Source organism: Sorex fumeus, unplaced genomic scaffold (genome assembly GCF_029834395.1).
Source record: "Sorex fumeus unplaced genomic scaffold, SorFum_2.1 ptg000042l, whole genome shotgun sequence".
Lineage (NCBI taxonomy): Eukaryota > Metazoa > Chordata > Mammalia > Eulipotyphla > Soricidae > Sorex > Sorex fumeus.
This window is the reverse complement of record NW_026606099.1, coordinates 9,389,816-9,408,710: the sequence shown is the minus strand read 5'-3', so window position 1 is coordinate 9,408,710 and position 18,895 is coordinate 9,389,816. Positions and strand designations below refer to the sequence as shown.

At 47.6% G+C, this 18,895-nt stretch overlaps 1 protein-coding gene across 1 annotated transcript in view; it reads right to left on the bottom strand.

The window, feature by feature from the left end:
• Positions 1-210: 210 nt before the first annotated feature.
• The window catches only part of SP1 (Sp1 transcription factor), a 28,507-nt gene continuing 9,822 nt past the window's right edge, over positions 211-18,895 (bottom strand). The window contains exons 4-6 of the mRNA XM_056120107.1: positions 8,681-8,849; positions 4,756-4,955; positions 211-3,968 (exon numbers count right to left, since the gene is read on the bottom strand). Coding sequence (XP_055976082.1) covers positions 3,655-3,968; positions 4,756-4,955; positions 8,681-8,849 — 683 coding nt within the window. The 3' untranslated portion in view covers positions 211-3,654. The remainder of the gene's footprint in view (positions 3,969-4,755; positions 4,956-8,680; positions 8,850-18,895) is intronic.

The following is an 18,895-nucleotide window of genomic DNA, read 5'->3' as shown; positions in this document are numbered from 1 at the left end:
CGGAGAGCTCCGCGTGCCAAGGGCTCCTCACAAGGCCGGCCGCAAGACCATCCTCCCTTCCTCACAGTTGGCTCTCCAAAACTCATTGATCTGATCACAAGATCGAAAAGGCATCAAGGTACTGACAATTGAATGCAAACTTTAAGCAAGTAGCACCAGGGCTCCCCCAAAGCGTAACAGGGGCCTGATTAATACCCCCAGAACCCCTCAAAAAGTCTATAAATTTATTGCGTTCTAGCAAAGATCTGCAGCTTCCAGTATTCACACAATGTGAAGATATTAACAATACAAAATATATTCTGAAAGTCAAACATCTGCAGTTCATAGTGCTTTCTCAGATTTGTTAAAAAAATACAATGCTTAGTTTCCTATATAGGATATACAAAAGCAAAAAATATATATATGTATATAGTAGAAATAAATCAATCAGCCATAGTAATTTACAGCTTTTGTCTCTAACCCTCCCCCAATCATAATCTTTACCCCACTCTTCAGTCTATACTTTCTGGGATCAATGGTTCTACTTATTCAGAACCAGGCTGAGAAACAGCTATCCAGCTGAATTCCGCGTGGCACCTGCGAGCGCGGTGCCACTGGAAGTTCCCTGAAGGAAGATGGTGTGAGTCCTTACTGCTCTGGGTAGAAAGTGAGTCAAATGACAGGCAGATGAATGTGAATGGACAACCTGAAAGGACAAGGGAAATGAGTGTTTTGCGATCATCACTCCTCTGGGCATCCCCCGCCTTGCAAGGTTTGGTCACTAGAAAAATTAAATGAACAAGCAACTCATTAAAAAACAAAAAAAAAAAAAATGGGAATCAAGATACCTGTAGGCTACATTAATTTCTGCTGGCCAAAAGTTCGGGGAAGGGATTTTCAGCAATGAGCTCCTGACTCAAGGAATGCAGGCTCCTGTCTTCCTGTGGGCAAGACTGAGTGACTCATTGCTTCGAGGGAACAAAAGCAGAAGCTGCTTCAGTTTGGGGACCAAACAAGACACTACTATATTTGGGACTTCTTCGGTGAGAAGGAAATTGGGGAAGTGAAAAGAACGGGATATAAATTCACTCGTAGTAATGTTAACAAAGATTTCAAGGTAAACCAGCGTTCCATCCCAGAGAAAAACATCATCAAAGAACCTTCTAAACACTTGGAGTCCTCAGCATCATCAAGCTATTTTACATCTAATAATTTCATACTGAAGATTTCATAACTTGAAATGTTCTAGCAAAATACTGCACACTTTCGAGTCATCCTATACTTTCCTCCCAAAGATGCCTATGTACATGATTATAGATTGCTAAACCAGATATTGGGTTCTGCCTTTCCGTGGGACTAGAGGGTGTTATGTGGTTGGGCTTGGACAACTTACACTTCGGCATTAATAAAATTTGATTTGGGGAAAGTTCCTTGCAATAGTTCCTGAGTATTACAAACAGTATTAAGTCGCATAGAAATGACCAAGTAGCGTGAACAATGTTTAGAATATTAGCAATTATTGTTTCTCAAGTTAAACATGAAACTCGGATAGATTTTATATAAAATATGCAGAACGATCATAGCATCATCTGTCTGTAGTCAGGGTAAAAAAGCCTTATGAAAGGTACTAGGATTGATATAGATCTGGATGTTGGTTTCACTTTCAAACAAAAAATAGTTTCTTCTTTTAAAAGTGCAATAGGATATATCCCCCATTCATAATTGTAACTAATTTAGCATAAGCAAAGAAATGACCTCAGGAACATACCCAGTTTTTAAGGTAGATTTCTAGGTTATGGCCTGAAAGGCATTTTGATCTGAATTTGATTTATTTTATAACGATTTCAAATATAATTTCTCATCTGTGTGTAGATATATACAGACACAAACACACAGTCATACACAGTCATACACAAACACTTCACTTTCTATCAGATTAGGGTAACTTTTTTATTGCCGGTCTCTTTTAGTATTGGCTAGCAGAAAACCTATCCCCAACCTAACAGATCACACACATTCACACAGTCATTTCCACACTTACTCACAGTGAAAATCTCTCTAGCAAGATAGCAGAAGGTCGAGAGAGACAATGTTTTAATGGCTGGGCCTTGAGGACAACTCTGGTTACATTTAAATCTCAGTGCCAAACGCACTAAGAATTCCCTGCCGCTATAATTTTTGGATCAGTCTCTTCAGGAATCGGGCCGTGGAGAAAACAGAATGGTTTCTACCGATCTCTCCCGTGCGCCCTAGCGGGCAAGACAAGATTCCTTTTTGTTCTGGGCTACCATTCCCATGATCATGTGCTTCCTTTTCCCTTGGGAACTACCTAAATAAGGTTAAGGGAAAAGATCAAAGAACCTTGCCTGACCACTAGTGGGTGCGCTGGAGTTCTGAAGAACGGAACCGGGACAGACTCACTGGCTGATCCTCCTTAAGAACATAATGGAAAAGAAACTACTGGGGATGTCCAAGAGGAAACGTATTTCCTTTCAAATGGGAACTCAGAAGCCCAAATTTCAAAGCTCAGAGCTACTCTGGAAGACGGCCGGACCAGTCCAAAAGTCTCACAAACTCCAGACCACCATGAGTCACATTCCCCTTCTGAGCACATCATTTTCCTACCGGAAGCCCCTACCTATTCTTTGACCTCTTGGCAGTTTATACTAACTGATCCCAGATTCTAACTCCAAAGGGTCTCTTCCACCATTCCAGAGAAAGACTTCTCTTCTGCCTCTTAAATGCTCAGAGCAGCTAACGAAGACTGGTGCGGCTGATTCTCCAGCACCAAGAGGGTGCCTGCGTCGGCGGAATCTCGAAGACTCTCTAGCCACCTCAAGCATCACCCTGGGTCTCAAAGATTCTCCATTCTGCTGCTGGGACTATGAGTTTTCAAGATGGACATCACTCACTCATCCGGGATCACTAGCGAAAGCGAAACAGGAAGTGACCAGGTGAGAGAAGGGGAGACAGAAGGGCGGAGTCAGGAAAGGAGTGCGAGAAGCTGATCCCAAATAAAAGGACGAGGGGGAAGGGAAAACATTAGGCGTGTGTCTATGAACTGAAAGCGGAGCAATATGAATGCGTGATCTGGCGGGAAGCCAAGACGACAGCTACAGAAAAGCCTGACGCGCCACCACAAGGCTCAGCCATAAGGAAATAAGGCAATATAAAAAAAGGACCAAGGTATTTTGGTCACAGAATGGTCTCTGTTCTCCCCCCAGCCAACCCCTGCGAATGCATCTCTAAATATCTTTTATATATATATGTATATATATATATAATATAGAATCTGTTTCTTGTTAAAAAGTATTTCAATGATCATATATATTTATCAAGGCATGATGGCTTTAGGAAAGGGGGGGCCCATCATGGGGAAGCTGAGAAGACAAACGCGGGCAGGGGAGGCTGGGGCAAGAAGAAGCTATCTGGGGTCGAACAACGCTCGGAGGGAGGCACCAACGAGCTTCCACTACTAGTCCCCACTTCGAGGAGGTACTGGTGAGAGGCGGGTGCCGGGACCCCGGATCTTCTCGTTCCCTTCCCCACTCTTCCCACCACCATGCGTTTCAATGCCTCATGGCTCTCTTTCCCACACGTCTCTTGGACCCACGCTACTTTGCATCCCAGGGTTGATGGGCACGGCCCACGTGTCTCTGCCCCGGGAGACTGATCTCAGAAGCCATTGCCACTGATATTAATGGACTGCAGATCCGCCACCTGCATGACGTTGATGCCACTGTTGGCAAGACGGGCAATACCCTCTGGACAGATGGCCTCCATGGCAACCATATTGGTGGTGATAAGGGCAGAAGGGGTGGCAGTGCCGCTGCCTTCTGAACCTGCCCCACTGTCCAGGGGCAAAGTGCCCACGCTCAGGGCTACGCCCGGGACTCCCTTCTTATTCTGGTGGGTCTTGATATGCTTTGACAGGTGATCACTCCTCATGAAGCGCTTGGGACATTCAGGGCAGGCAAACTTCTTCTCACCTAAGGGCAAAAAAGAAGCAACGTCAGCTCAAGAATTACCACCATCACTATCACTATCCTCCCATCGATCTGTTCATCGATTTGCTCAAGCGGGCCCAGTAACATTGTGAAACTTGTTACTGTGTTTGGCATATCGAATAACAGTTATCCAAAAAAAACCAAAAAAACAAGAATTACAGTTATCTCGCCTAACTCAACATTTTCAAGCTGCATTAGCTGAAATAAGGTCAGTTTTAAGTGATAAGGACAAGAAAAATCCTGTTTCTCTTGCTCTGATGAGTGAAGAGATCAGACTATGAAAAGAATATTTTAAAAAAGTAAATCAACGGGCTGGAGCAAGAGCACAGCACGTAGGCCGTTTGCCTTGCACGCGGCCGACCAACCCGGGTTCGATTCCCAGCACCCATACGGTCCCCCGAGCACCGCCAGGAGTGATTCCCGAGTGCATGAACCAGGAGTAACTCCTGCGCATCATCGCCGGGTATGACCCAAGAAGAAAAAAAAAAATGTAAAGCAAGATGGAAAGGACCTTCAAGAACTTATTTTCTTCCGTATTCTGGGGCAGAGCTGAGGTGTGAAAAAAGGATCTCATACACGGAAGACACGTGTTCTTCAGCTGAGCTATACCCCCAGCTCTTATCCTTCTTAGAAGTTTTCCAGATTAACTCCGATTCCATGTGTGATTCACACATAAGATTCCAACATAAGCTGCTCAGAAATTTCAACAGCCTGCACTTTCAACAGGCTCGATTTTGTGTTTCTGTTTCCTTCAACAGCTCCTGCTCACCTGTGTGGGTACGTTTGTGCCTCTGCAGCTCGTCGGAACGTGTGAAGCGCTTCCCGCAGTAGGACCAGGTACACAAGAATGGCCTCTCGCCTGTGTGCCAGCGCAAGTGTGCCCGTAGGTGTGAGGTCTTGCCGTAGACTTTGCCACAGCCTTGCATGTGGCAAATGTGCTGCTTCTTTTTGCCAGGCTCCCCAGAGCCCCTGAAAGAGGAAAGGTGACAGCGGCTCATCCACGGCTCTGGAGACGGAGGCCAAACAAATGTCGACGGGCGTTAGACGCTCCACTCAGGCCGACTTCGAATTTCAGTTCCCAGTGGGGGCTGGAGGCTCGCAGAGACCGTACAGAGGGGGAGGCACCAGCCTTGCACGTGGCTGACCCAGGCTCAAGAGCCAGCGCCCGAGACAGGCCCCTCGCCCCACCAGGACTGATCCCTGAGCACAGAGTCCGGAATAAGCCCTGAGCACTGCTGGGTGTGGCTCCCAAAATCAAAAGAGAAAAACAAAGAAACAGTAAGACGTTTTAGGGGCTGGAGAGAAAGTACCGCGATTAAGGTGCATGTGTTGCACAGGGTCATCCCTAGTTCAATCTCCAGCACCACAGACAGTTGCCTGAGCACTGTCAGGAGTGAGCCCTGAGCACAGAGCCAGATGTTTCAGTCCAGAGCACCGCTGGGGAGAGCCAAAAACAAACATACAAAAAAGGCTAAAAGCTGCAGCAATTTTAAAAAGACTTTAGTAGAAAAATACAAAACAGATCGAAGTCAAAAGAGGGAAACTAGGGGGCTGGAGAGATAGCACAGCGGGTAGGGCGTTTGCCTTGCACGCGGCCGACCCAGGTTCGATCCCCAGCATCCCATTGGGTCCCCTGAGCACCGCCAGGAGTAACTCCTGAGTGCAGAGCCAGGAGTAACCTCTGTGCATCGCCAGGTGTGACCCAAAAAGCAAAAAAAAAAAAAGAGGGGAACTAGAGCCAGGGAGATAGTTTCAAGGGCCGAGCAGGGGCCAGAGTGACAGTAGAGTGAATGGGGTGTTTGCCTTGCCTGCGGCCGGCCTGGGTTCAACCCCCAGCATCCCATACGGTCCTTTGAGCACTTTGCCAGGAGTAATTCCCGAGTGCAGAGCAAGAAATAACCCCTCAGCATCGCTAGATGTCACCCCAGGACAAAAACCAAAACCAAACAAATACAAAAAACAAAGTGCTGGAGCACATGCCTGGAATGCCAAGGACCTGAGTCTGACCCCAGGGGCCAAATGGCCCCCAGAGACTACGGTGGTGGCCCCGTGGCTCTGCTAAGCCTGAGCAGAAACAGAGTCTGGTTGGGAACAATACCTGGGAAACAGCAACTGAATGAACCGCACTTTTAAAAAAGGGGTGGGAAGGTGGTAATAAAGACCGACTTCCTCTAGGCTCCTCTCGACAAAAAACCCGAGGGGCACAGTGAGTCGGGGCTCCGCCAGGTATGCTCAGGACACTCTGCGGCTGTGTTCAACAGCAACCCCTGGTGGTGTCAGGGGCCAGATTTGTCCTGGGGATCAGAACCAGGGTCGTGGCTGCCTTCACCTTCTGTACTTTCTCTCCAGCCCCCCAACCCCCAGTATTCTTACCAAACCATTTTTCCTCCATAGATGATACATTAGTGAGCCCTGGGGAGGCTTTCAGGAGAGACCTCTCTCTCTCTTCCGGGTTGTGGGTCACATGTGGCAGGGGCTACTCTAGGCTGTGTGCTCAGGGAACCATGCAGCGCCTCCTGCACGCAAAACGTGCTCGGCTCACTGAGATCTCTCTCTGGATGGCGTAAGCCGGGGCCTCCTAGACGCGAAGCACGTTCTTTCACCCTCCAAGCCCCCTCCCCAACTCCCCATTCTTGGGATTTTATAGCACAAATAGCAGGGGGTGGAGACCTAAGACATCACACTCAGGTGGAAATCAGAGAATGTCTTCAGAAATTTAAGTTCAGGAGCTGGAGAGAAGCAGTAGGGCACTTGCCTTGCACGCAATCAACATGAGTTTGATTCCCAGCCATCTCCTAAGGTACCCCAAGCTCCACAAGTAGTTCCTGAGTGCGGAGTCAGGAGTTACTCCTGAGAATCACCAGGTATGGCCCCCAAATTAAAAACACACACACAGCAAAAACCACAACCCAAAACCAGAAACTTAAACCCACGTTATTGGTTAAAAGGGATACTAGACTATTCTCAGTGCTTTTGATTCAGGTTATTCTGTAATGTTGGGCAACACGAAGACAGTTAAAATTACTTTTCTGTTTTGGTATTTTTATATGTTTATGCTTATTTATTTCAGTACAAAACTAGCAGATTGTTCCCCAAAGACATCAAAAAACGATTTGACTTTCTCTTTCAAAAGCAATGACGAGAACGGGAGAGATCATATGCAGGTAAGGCGCTTGCCTTGCACAGAGCTGACACAGGTTCAATCTCTGGCACCCCATATGACCCCCCACACCTGCCGGGAATGATTCCCGACCACCACTGGATGCAGCCCCAAACGGAAACAAACCAAAAAACAGTGACCTGAAAGAAGACAATGAAACTCAGAACTCTCTAGAGAGAACATTCAGTTGCTACTAATGAGAAAACTCATCAGAACTTTAGATTCCTGCTAGAGTACTTTCTATGTGAGTATGCATTTTTATCTAATTTGCAGGGGGAAAGAACTAAAAAAAATTCTTAAGATTCTCACATAGCTGCAGTTAAAACATGATTACAGCAGGTCTATTTGTTTCCTTCGCAAAGCTATTTTACAAGCAACCTCGTTAAAACCATCTAAAAATAGACATACGGCAACAATCTTTAGACCAGCTAGTTCCATATGATTTCCTTATCTTCAGAAGAAAGGTGGCCCCTATTAAGGTGCAAGGTCTTAAGAGTCAATGGAACTAAGGCTATCATAAAACCTAATCAAATGGATCTTGCTACGATCCCTTTAGAACACTGTCAAGTCTTATTGACAAAAAAACCGTGTCTTAAGGGCCAGAGAGAGATGAACGAAGTAAAGGTGCTTGCCTTGCATTCAGCTGACCCCAGTGTGACCCCTGGCACCACAGGGTCCCTCGAGCAGAGCATTCCCTAGGTACTCTGGGTGTGGTCTAGAACCCTCTACTACCAAAATAATAAAGTAATCAACCCTTTTCTAACCTCCAGGTCCATTAATTCTCCTTTTTCAGGGAGAAAGCTTGGGGGTGGGGGGTTCAGCCACACCCAGCAGTGCTGGGGATCACTCCCAGGCCGCCCACATGCAAAGCGCAGTGAGCTCTCTTCCCTGCTCAGTTGTTTCCTTTACGCTCTCAAGAGCAATCAGGTGTGTGCAAGGCCTGGTCATCACAACAAAAGGGAAGATAATGAAAAACTTTTAAAGGGGTTGGAAGCCAAAGCAGGTAGGGCATTTGCCTTGTACATGGCCAACCAGGGTTCGATCCTCAGCCTCCCACATGGTCCCCCAAGTACTGTCAGGAGTAATTTCTGAGTGCAGAACTCGAGCATCACTGCGTGTGACCCAAAAAGCCAAAATAAATAAATAGATAATAAAAAAAATCAATTAAGGGGGCTGGGAGAGTCCAAAGGACTGAACACATGCTTTGCAAGCAGAGGCCCAGATGTGGTTCAGATTTAATGGCTGGCACTGTGCCGTCCCCAGGCAGCACCAGGTATATTCCAAAACACAAAACAACAAAAAAAGTTTAAGTAACGAGGGAGAGGGGGAGCCAGAGAAATAGTACAGAAGGTAGAGCACTTCCTGTACACTCAGCAAATCCAGGTTCTACCCCCAGCACCCCCTACAATCCCCAAACTCCACCTGGAGTGATCGCAGAGTCAGGAGTTAAGGCCTGGGCACTGCCAGGTGCCACCCAAAAGCCAATAAAAAAATGAAGGAAAGAAACGAGGTCGAGACAAACTGGTTAACTCACCTTCCTTCGCTGTCTTTACAGTAGGGACAGGTACACGCTTCCCGCCGGGTCCGACGGCCGGCCTGGGGCTGGGTATCCGAGCTGTTCTCCCCTGCCTCTCCACCTGATGCGCTATCGTGTATTCCATCACCACCAGCCCCTTGGAGGCCAAGGTGAGCTCCGTGATCCCCTAAAATTGAGAATCAAAGTCAAGGTAAGAAGCAGCTCTCACCACAGCGGCAGGCATCTCAGTGGCACATTACAGCGACAGCACCATTTCTTCAAAGCTCTAATGTCAAATCCACTGACGGTGCCTTGCAAATCCCAAGCACCATCACTGAAAATACAGACAAATAAAAATACGGAAAATAGGGATGAGGAGATAATGATACACTCAGGACTCTGGCCTATTGTTTGCCTGAATGTTCCCACCCCAAAATCGCCAGTGTGTCTCTGGAGGTCCTCAAGCATTGTTGGGGTGGCCCTGCGGGCCCTGGCACAAGGCTTAAGCTCGATTGCATCCTGTGCATCGAAGGTCATCCAGCATCGCGTTAATTCAGCTCAGGTGGAGTGGTCCCAGAAACCCTGGACACCCTCTGGGATACCCCCTCAAAGAAAATATGAAAAATAAGGGGCTGCAGTGATAGCTGGAGCTGGGCGTTTGCCCTGCACACGGCTGACCCGGGTTGGATTCCTTCGTTCCTCTCGTAGCGCCCGGCAGGCTACTGAGAGCATCCCCCCCGCACGGCAGAGCCTGACAAGCTCCCTGTGGCATATTCAATATGCCAAAAACACTAACTGCAAGTCTCACATTGGAGATGTTACTGGCGCCCGCTCGAGTGAACCGATGAACAACGGGAGGACAGTGCTGTAGTGCTAAAATGTTTTCAAAGGTATCAAGACCAAAGCATGTGTTCAGCATGTAAGAGGCCTGGATTCAATCCCTGGCACGAAATGGTCAACTGAGCACTGCTATGAGAAATCTGAGTCATGAGTCGGAGTAGTCCCTGAATACAGCAGTACTGGGAGAAGCCCCTGAACAAAAACAACAAGCTACGAACTAGAAAAATTCAGGGTTGCCTTGCGTCCAGCCGACCTGAGTTTGATTCCCGGCACCGCTTAGGTCCGGAGTCCCACTAAGAGCACAAAGCCCAGCACAAAACCAGGAGTAAGCTTTCAACACCCTTGGGTGAGGCCCCAAAGCAAAACAAAAAGTCATCAGTGAAAACATTTTCAATCGTGAACAATCACCTGAGGGGCTGGAGTGATAGTACAGTGGGTAGGGAGTCTGCCTTGTGCAAGGCCAACCCACATCCCTGGCGTCCCAGATGGTCCCCTGAGCACTCAGCGTCACAGCAGTGACTGCAAAGGCTCCGGCCAGTAGGTGTCACTGTAACTAAATGATAGATGGGCGTTCTTAAAACCCTCTATCTGAACAACCGGCAGGGAGGGCACTCGCCTTTCCGTGGCCAAGCCGGGGTCAATCCCCAGCATCCCATACAGTCCCTCAGGTCCCCCGGGAGTGATTCCTGGGTGCAGAGCCAGAAATATCCACTGAGCACCACCAGGCGTGCCCCCCCACCCTGGCACCAAGAGAAAAGGGAGGGGACGGGAGGGGAGGGGAAGGATGGGGAGGATGGAGTGGAACATAAAATCTTTAGATGGGACCATTCGAGGAACTATCATTTCAAAACATTGTCATTATTTAATGACACTATGAAAATCTTCAATGTTCAAGGCTTTCACTACTTCTCACCTTGTCAACATCACTCATAGAGAGAACTGCTTTTCAAGAAGCAAAATGGATTAGAACTGCTATATTCTTGGGGTCAGAGAGACAGCGCCAACTTGTTCCCGACCCATGTTCAATCCCCGGCATCCCATATGGTCCTCCAAGCCTGCCAGAAGTCATTTCTGAGTACAGGGCCAGGAGCAACCCCTGAGCACTGCTGGACGACGATTCAGTGGGTAGGGTGTTTGCCTTGCACATGGCTGACCCAAGGTCAATCCCCAGCACCAACTATGGTGACCTGAGCCCCACCAGGGGTGATTCCCAACTCTCATAGTCACCCCCCCCACACACACACATACAATGATGTATTATTCAGCCTTTACAAAGGAGGAAATCCTACCATGTGCTATCATGTGGTTGAACTTTGAAGGGAATTATGCTAAGTAAAATACATCTTATACAAATAAAAATAATTCAGGGGTCCAAGACATAACTTGTCTTGCATGCAATAAACCCTGGTTAATCCACAGCACTGCGTATAATTCCATAAGCATCGCCAGGGGTCACTGCTGAGCACAGAGCCAGGAGAACCTGTGGACACTGGAAGGTCTAGTCCGAAACACCCCGGACCGCCAAAATACAACTACTCTGATTTTACTTATTTGACCTACTTAGAGTAGACAAATTCAAGGAGTGGGAAAAAGAACAAGTTCATGTCAGTTTTGTATGGCACTTACTTAGCGCCAGCTGGAATGGAACCCAGGGTCTCACACCTGGCTGAACAAGTAAGGCCTGGGTTTCAATGCGGAGCCACATCCCTAGCCCTGGAGTTCGCTTTAGAAAAGGAGTGTCCTCGACACGACTCAATTAGAGATGAAAGTGGTTTGGGGGATGTGTTGGGCACAATTAGGACTAAGCGGGGAGGGGAGCTCAGTGGCAGGGCTCTTGCCCATCAGGTGTAAGCAGGCACAACAAAGATAAAGGGACGGATGCGGGAAAGGGAACACACGCTGTGCCAGAGGGAGACCCCAGCACCGCCTGTTCCCCGAGCACCGCCAGGGAGTATCTTAAAGTATACTTAAAGTCATTCTCTTGCCTCTTTTGAAGAACATACAGAACTGAAGATGACAAGAATCCCATTTTCCTATTTTGTGAATGGACCTTCCCGGTCAGCTTAGAATGCCTTACGGTGCAGGGTACTGAACCTGGGAACTGAATACCTCACGTATGCAAGGTATGTGCTCTTGTCCTTTGAGCTACCCCCCTGGGCTGAAAGTCATAAATAAAAGGATAGTTAACTAATCAAATACTTTTTAAATTTTGTAATGCATTTTTTTTTTTTTTTGCTTTTTGGGTGTCACCCAGGCTGGAGCGATAGCACAGAGCGGTAGGGAATTTGCCTTGCACGCTGCCAGCCAGGCCGGCCCCAGTTCGATTCCCCCGCCCCTCTCGGAGAGCCCTGCAAGCTACTGAGAGTATCTCGCCCGCACAGCAAAGCCTGCAAGCTCCCCGTGACGTATTCGATATGCCAAACATAGTAACAAGTCTCACAATGATGGAGACGTTACTGGGCCCTCTTGAGCAAATCGATGAACAACGGGAGGACAGTGCTACAGTGCCTCAGTGGGTCTCACCCAGCGTTGCACAGGGGTTCCTCCTGGCTCTGCACTCAGGAATTACTCCTGGCGGTGCTCGGGGACCCTATGGGATGCTGGGAATCGAACCCAGGTCAGTTGCGTGCAAGGCAAATGCCCTACCCGCCATGCTATTGGTCCAGCCCCTGTATGGCATGGCTTTGAACTACCCTGGAACTAAGCCAGGATCATTCCTGGTAGTGCCAGGGAACCACACGGTGCTGAGGATTGAACCCAGGCCTCTAGCAAGCAAAGTCACCAACTCCCGGGACTGGATAATACAATAGGTAGGGCGCTCACCTTGCTGACCCAGGTTCGACTCTCCAGTGTCTTACGTGGCCCCTAAGCCCACCAGAAGCGATCCTGAGTGCAGAGCCAGGAGGAAGCCCTGAGTGTCGTTGGGTGTGGACAAGAAAAATTTCCCAAGTCCCCTAGAGGCAATTATATTACTATGTATACTGGTGTTCAGTAAATGCCTATGTTAACTGAACCATGACTATTATTAAATTTTTAAAAGTATTTCAGGCTGAGGCTGGAGCGATAGCACAGCGGGTAGGGCGTTTGCCTGGCACGCAGCCAACATGGCTGACACAGGTTCGATTCCCAGCATCCCATATGGTCCCCCGAGCACTGCCAGGAGCAATTCCTGAGGGCATGAGCCAGGAGTAGCCGCTGTGCATCACCGGGTGTGACCCAAAAAGAAAAAAAAAAGTTGGAAAAATATGAAAAAATGAAAAGAAAACAAGAAACCAACACGCTCCCACCACCAGGGGAGTCCCCTCAGCGTCTTGTTTGGTGGATTCTGTGTCAGTGTGTGAGTGTGAGCATGTGTGTGTGCGTGTGTGTGTGTGTGTGTCTGGGGCCAGAGAAACAGTACAACAGGGAAGGCACTTGCCTTCCAGGCTCCAAACCCTGCACTGTAGATGGTCCCTTGCGCATCTCCAGGAGTAAATCCTGAGCACCGCTGGACTTGGTCCCCAAAAAGCAAAGAAACAATGGCACCAAGGAGCTAAGACAGCAAGTCGGGCATTTGCATTGCTTGTGGCAGACCTGGGTTGATTCCTGGCATCCCATATGGTCCCCCGAGCATGCCGGGTGTGACCCAAAAAGCAAAAAAAAAAAAAAAAAAAAAAAAAAAGTATTTCAGGCTAAGGGGGCTGGAGAGATAGCACAGCGGGGAGGGCATTTGCCTTGCACATGGCCTGACCCGGGTTCGATTCCCAGCATCCCATACGGTCCCTTGAGCACCGCCATGAGTAATTCCTGAGTGCAGAGCCAGGAGGAACCCCTGTGCAATGCCAGGCATGACCCAGAAAGCAAAAAAAAAATAAATAAATAAAAAAAATAAAGGAATCATGAGGGTGAAATATCCCATCTCCTTCCTAGCTGTAAAACTGATAATGACGCAGGAGAAAATAATCCGCCAACACCAACACCCAACACGACAAAGATCCTTCATGTTTTCAAAGTTTAATTATGGGAGCCTCTGATTTCTTTTTTGTTATCCTGCTCCTCCCAACTTTTCTCCTGGTTTTTGGACCACTCCTGGTAATGATCAGCTGCTACTACCAGCTCTCCTCAAGAGTCATTCTGGCTGTGCTAGGGGACACGCGGTGTCACTGATTGAACCCAGGCTTCCCACGTGCAAAGCATGTGCTCAGCCAGTTGCGCAATCTCTCTGGCCCTGGCTCCGTATTTTTTCAAAAAATCAGTATTCTTTCACTTAAAATCACAGACTAGATGATTCTGAATTAATCTGGCTAGAAATTCTGATTCGAGTGTTAGTACAGGGGCTGAAGCGATAGTACAGCAGGTAGGGCGTTTGCCTTGCACACGGCCGACCCGGGTTCGATTCCCAGCATCCCCTATGGTCCCCCAAGCACCGCCAGCAGTGATTCCTGAGTGCATGAGCCAGGGAGCCAGGAGTAACCCCTGTGCAACGCCAGGTGTGACCCAAAAAGAAAAAAAAAAGAATCACTGAGATGTAAATTTTGGAGGTAGGGTGGGGGGAGGTTTAGGTCACACAGGACTCAACTCAGGAACTGCTCCTAGCGGTGCTTGGGCATCATGTGGGATGCTGGAGATCGACCCTGGAGAGAACCAAGTTCAGTCGCTTCTAAGGCAAACACGCTGCCCACATCCTACCCACCGAACACTCTTAACATTTACATATTCAAAATATGCAAATATCAACTGAATTCTCTTACCTTTCCTCTCTTCTGGGGAGAGGGCACACCCAGCAGTGCTCAGGTCTTATTCCTGGCTCTATGATCAGGGACATACTCCTGATACAGGATGCTCAGGAACATACCTGGTGCTAGAGATCGTCTATTTTGTACGTGAGAGGACGAGAAAGGAGGATAGCAAGTTGTGTGAGCGTATCCAAAACTCACATAACCAAAGCCATCCATCTTCATCATTCATTTCTCATTTATAAAACACTGGCAGGGGGGCCACAGATAGTCCAGTGGGAGGGCACCAGCCTTGCGTACAGTGGCCCGCGATCCCCAGCATCCCCTAGCCCCATGAGGAGTGAACCCTGAGTGCAGAACCAGGAATACACTCTGAACACCACCGGGTGTGGCACAAAAACAAAACAAAATAAAAAGGAAACACACTGGCAGGGAAATTGTGCGTTCGGAGACCCCTCCCACAGTCTAGAGGCTTCCCTACCTTACTCTCTCTTCCTTTGTCTCCCCAAATAAACTCTTTTACTGCATTCAGCCATGTGTTCCCTGTTCTCTTGCTTTCAGTTCTAACTGCTGGAGGACAAGAACCTGAACATCTGGGCCCATCAGAACATTTAGCGAAAGCCAGTCCGGAGCTTGCGTCTCCGCTGTCATCCTCCTCCAAGGGAAACCGGGCAGATTCCGCTTCTGCCTCTCTCCTGCAGCCTTCCAGTGCCTAGTGCAGCTGGCAGCAGCTCGTTCCGGGCAGATGGAAGCAAGGCCGGCTGGCAGTTCTCTCCTCTGGCTAACTGTCTGGCAGGGCCCAGAAAGGGGTGATGGGACAACTGACAGCCTTGCCCAAGGCTACTCTTTGGGAGCTCCGAATCTCCCTCCTTCCCTATTAAGCTCTGTCTGGGACGCACAGTCCCTGGCAAAAAGGTTCTTTCACTCTTCTCACTCTAAGAATGCTTTTAAGAATGCTTTTTTTTGCGGGGGGAGGGGGAGGGCACAGCCGACAGAGCTCAGGGCTTAGTCTTGGCTCTGTGCTCAGAGACCCTGGCCCGCCGAAGGGACAATATGCGACGCGGGGGATCCAAACCAAACGAGCCCCGTGCAAGGCAAGTGCCCGACCCACTGTGCTATCATTCTGGCCCGAGAGTGTTTTCTCTACATCTTTCTTTCAGATCCTCTGGAAATAAAGACTTCTAATGAAATCGGGGTGAGAAAAGGAAGGTTGTGGGGAGAACAACGGGGACATCGGTGGTCTCTACAGACACGAGGAAAAGCATTAGCCTCGCATGCTGCGGACTGGGATGAATCCCCGGGAGCACAGATGGGTCCCCCACCACCACCACAAGGGGTCACTCTTCCCCAGAGCCGAAAAGCCCAAGTCTTGCGGGACGTGGTCCAAAAACAACAAACCAAACAAAAAAAGGGCAAAGATACAAATTAAAATTAGAGTCTAAATTTGCAATCAGCTCTGGAAAAAGCATTTTCTTCACAACATTTTCAGGGGACATAGAGATGTCATGTAGGGCACCAGTCTTGCACGTGGCCAACCTGGGTTCGATCCCCAGCATCTCATATGGTCCCCCAGCAACGCCAGGAGTGATCCCTAAGTGTAGAGTGAGGACCTGAGCACCATAGATACGGCCCCAAAATGAAAAAGATTTTCAGGAGACCAGGGATATATAATATCTATATACATGGTGTGCGCGCGCACACACACACACACACACACATACAGTATCTATATAGATATATAGTATAGTATAGTGGATCAGGCTCTCGCCATGCACAGGGGAGACGCAGCTTTGATACCAGGCATTTGTTATGGTCCCTTAAGCCCCACCAGGAGTGATGCCTGAGCACAGAACCAGGAGTAAGCGCTGCTGGGTATGGCTAAAACATAAAACAAAATGCGTCAGCACAGCAGTCTATAAAAACGCCAATCTTAGAGCAGTTTTTCCAAAAGTGGGTAACACTTCCAGGAAGGGGGGCATGGTAGTAGTAACAACTGGGAGCATTTTCTCCTTGTTTGCTTAAAAGGTTGATTTCCAGGACATCAGAGTAAGGTTTTTGTTGTTGTTGTTGTTTCCAAGAAGGGAAGTGACAGGTCAAATAAATTCAGGAACTTCTACATTTGAGAAAGTTATAGAAAAAAATTTTACAAATTAAAAAAAAAATTAAATCGTGCTACTGTAACATCTTCTGTGAAGCAATGCACAGGGCCAACCCAGGTCCGATCCTCACTATCCTGTACGGTTCCCTGAACATTGCCACCAGGAATTCCTCGTGTAGAGCTAGGAGTAAACCCTGAGCATCACCGGTGTGACCCAGAAACAAACAAAAAACTTTGGACAGATCTTCCAGGGGAGACAAAGCTGTTAGTAGGAATTAATAAATTAGCAGAGCTAAATTATTAGTGGCAATATTTATATGTTAATTTACAAAGGAGTACAATTAAAGACAAAAGGCAATAAGAAAATAAGAGGCACCCCTTCTTTTAATGGCAGTATTACACAATGCAACGTGACTGAACGACGACACCCTTTACAGAAAACCACTGGAATGAATACGAAGGAGCAAACGGAAAGGTCTAAAGGCCGTATGCTCGATCTTTTCAACACCTAAGTTTTTTTTCTTCGTTGGGTTTTTGTTTGGTTTTTTTTCACTTGGGATTTTGTTTGTTTTGGGGCCACACCTGGCAGTGCTTCTGGCCCTGTGTTCAGAGGTCATTCCAGAAAGGGTCAGGAGACCGTATCGGTGCTGGGGATCCAACCTGAGAAGGTCAAGTGCAAGGCAAATGCCCTACCTGCCGTACTACCACTTCAGCTCCAAAGTACCTAAGTATTATGTTTTTCTATTAAAGGAAATTAAGATGATGGTTTATTTTCAAGAGAATGTGAGGGTCACCCTTATTATACATTAATGAGAAATTAGCAACTGGTAAAACTACAACTGGCATTACCTACCTTAAATGAAGATACAAACACCGTACCTATGCCCACATATACTAAAAGCACACACACAGTGCATCAGAAAGACACGTTTTTGCAGGGCCAGGGATGTGGCTTAGTGGCAAAGTAATGCGGGTTATATACGTGAGGGCCTGAGCTTAATGATCCCTGGCACTGCCAAAAAAAAGCATTTTGCAGCAAATCTAGCAACAAGAACACTGGAAGCAACCCAGGTGTTTGTCACTGTCACTGTCCTCCCGCTGTTCATCGATTTTGCTCGAGCAGGCCCAGTAACGTCTCCATTGTGACAATTGTTTCTGTGTTTGGCATATCGACTACGTCACGGGTAGCTTGCCGGGCTCTCCGAGAGGGGCGGAGGAATCGAACTCGGGTTGGCCAGGTTGGCCGCTTGCAAGGCAAACACCCTACCCGCTGTGCTGTCTCTCCAACCCACCCAGATGTCTATCAAAGGTAAAATAGTTCAACTGCGGCATGGTCATATGAAAGAATGTCATGTAGCAATGAAAATAAAATATACCTGACAAAATGTTTGAGGAAATTTTAGAAATAAAATACTAAATTGTTCCTTTGTTTAAAAATCAAAAACTAAGTGAAATCAAGTTGCAGATGTAAGTCGGGAGAGTGCCCGTGGGGAGGAGCGCTTCTGAGGAGGCACCAGGAGGCTGCAGCTGTGGGGTTACTCACTGATTTCTTGGCTAAGAAATACATGAAATTTGTGACAGATCACTGATACTGACACAATTTTTGTGCTCTTTTCTCTACATGTGTCCTTTTCTATACATCACTTTAAAAATGTTAAAATATAACGAGACAGAACTTTCTGCTAACGTAAGGGTTATTTTATTTATTTTTTAATATAATGTAGGAGTACTGCTATTTATTCAGCCATTGATTAAGCTGACTGAATTGGCCATGGACTCCACCAAAGTACCTATGTTTTAAAGAAGGCCTCTAATACTTAAACTGAAATTACTTTTCTAGCACTAACACTGTCCTAAAAAGTATACTAAAGAAAGCAATTGATAAAAATAGTTGATATGCTTAAAACTTTTGTTTTGAAGACATATCTGGCCATGTTCAGGAATTACTCCTGACTGCTCTCCAGAATCACTCCTGGTGGCGCTCAGGGGAGATTATGGGATGCTGGGAATCGAACCCGGGTCGGCCAGATGCAAGGCAAATGCTGCACCATCTCTCCAGCTCCAACATACTAAATCATTTTAAAATAGAAAATTAGATATATAAAGCAGTAAGGCTCTTGCCTTGCACGCGGCCGACCTGGGCTGGATCCGCTGGATCCCCTGGATCCCACAGGGTCCCCCGGCAGCACCAGGAGTAATTCCCGAGTGCGGAGCCAGGAGCCAGCCCTGAGCATTGGTGGGAATGGCCCCAAACCCCAAATAAATACAAATAAAATAGAAAATTTCTCTCCTATGACCTCTTGCTCCAGAATGAGAATTTCGAACACACTCAAAGCATCTACAACTACTTAACACGGTTCGAAAGCACTAGCCGAAACTACAACTTTCCAACAAACGAGGTCTCAGCAATCTGAGCCCAAGCAGAGCAGCCGTTGGCAAACCAACTCCAGCGTCACACTCAACTTCCCTTCTGAGAGGAGACATTTTCCTGACCCTGATAAAACTGAGCAGATGCTAAACTTTTATTTTTAGTGCCTGAAAGTTGCTTCTTGAGTGAATTATAGCCATCAAGGAAATATG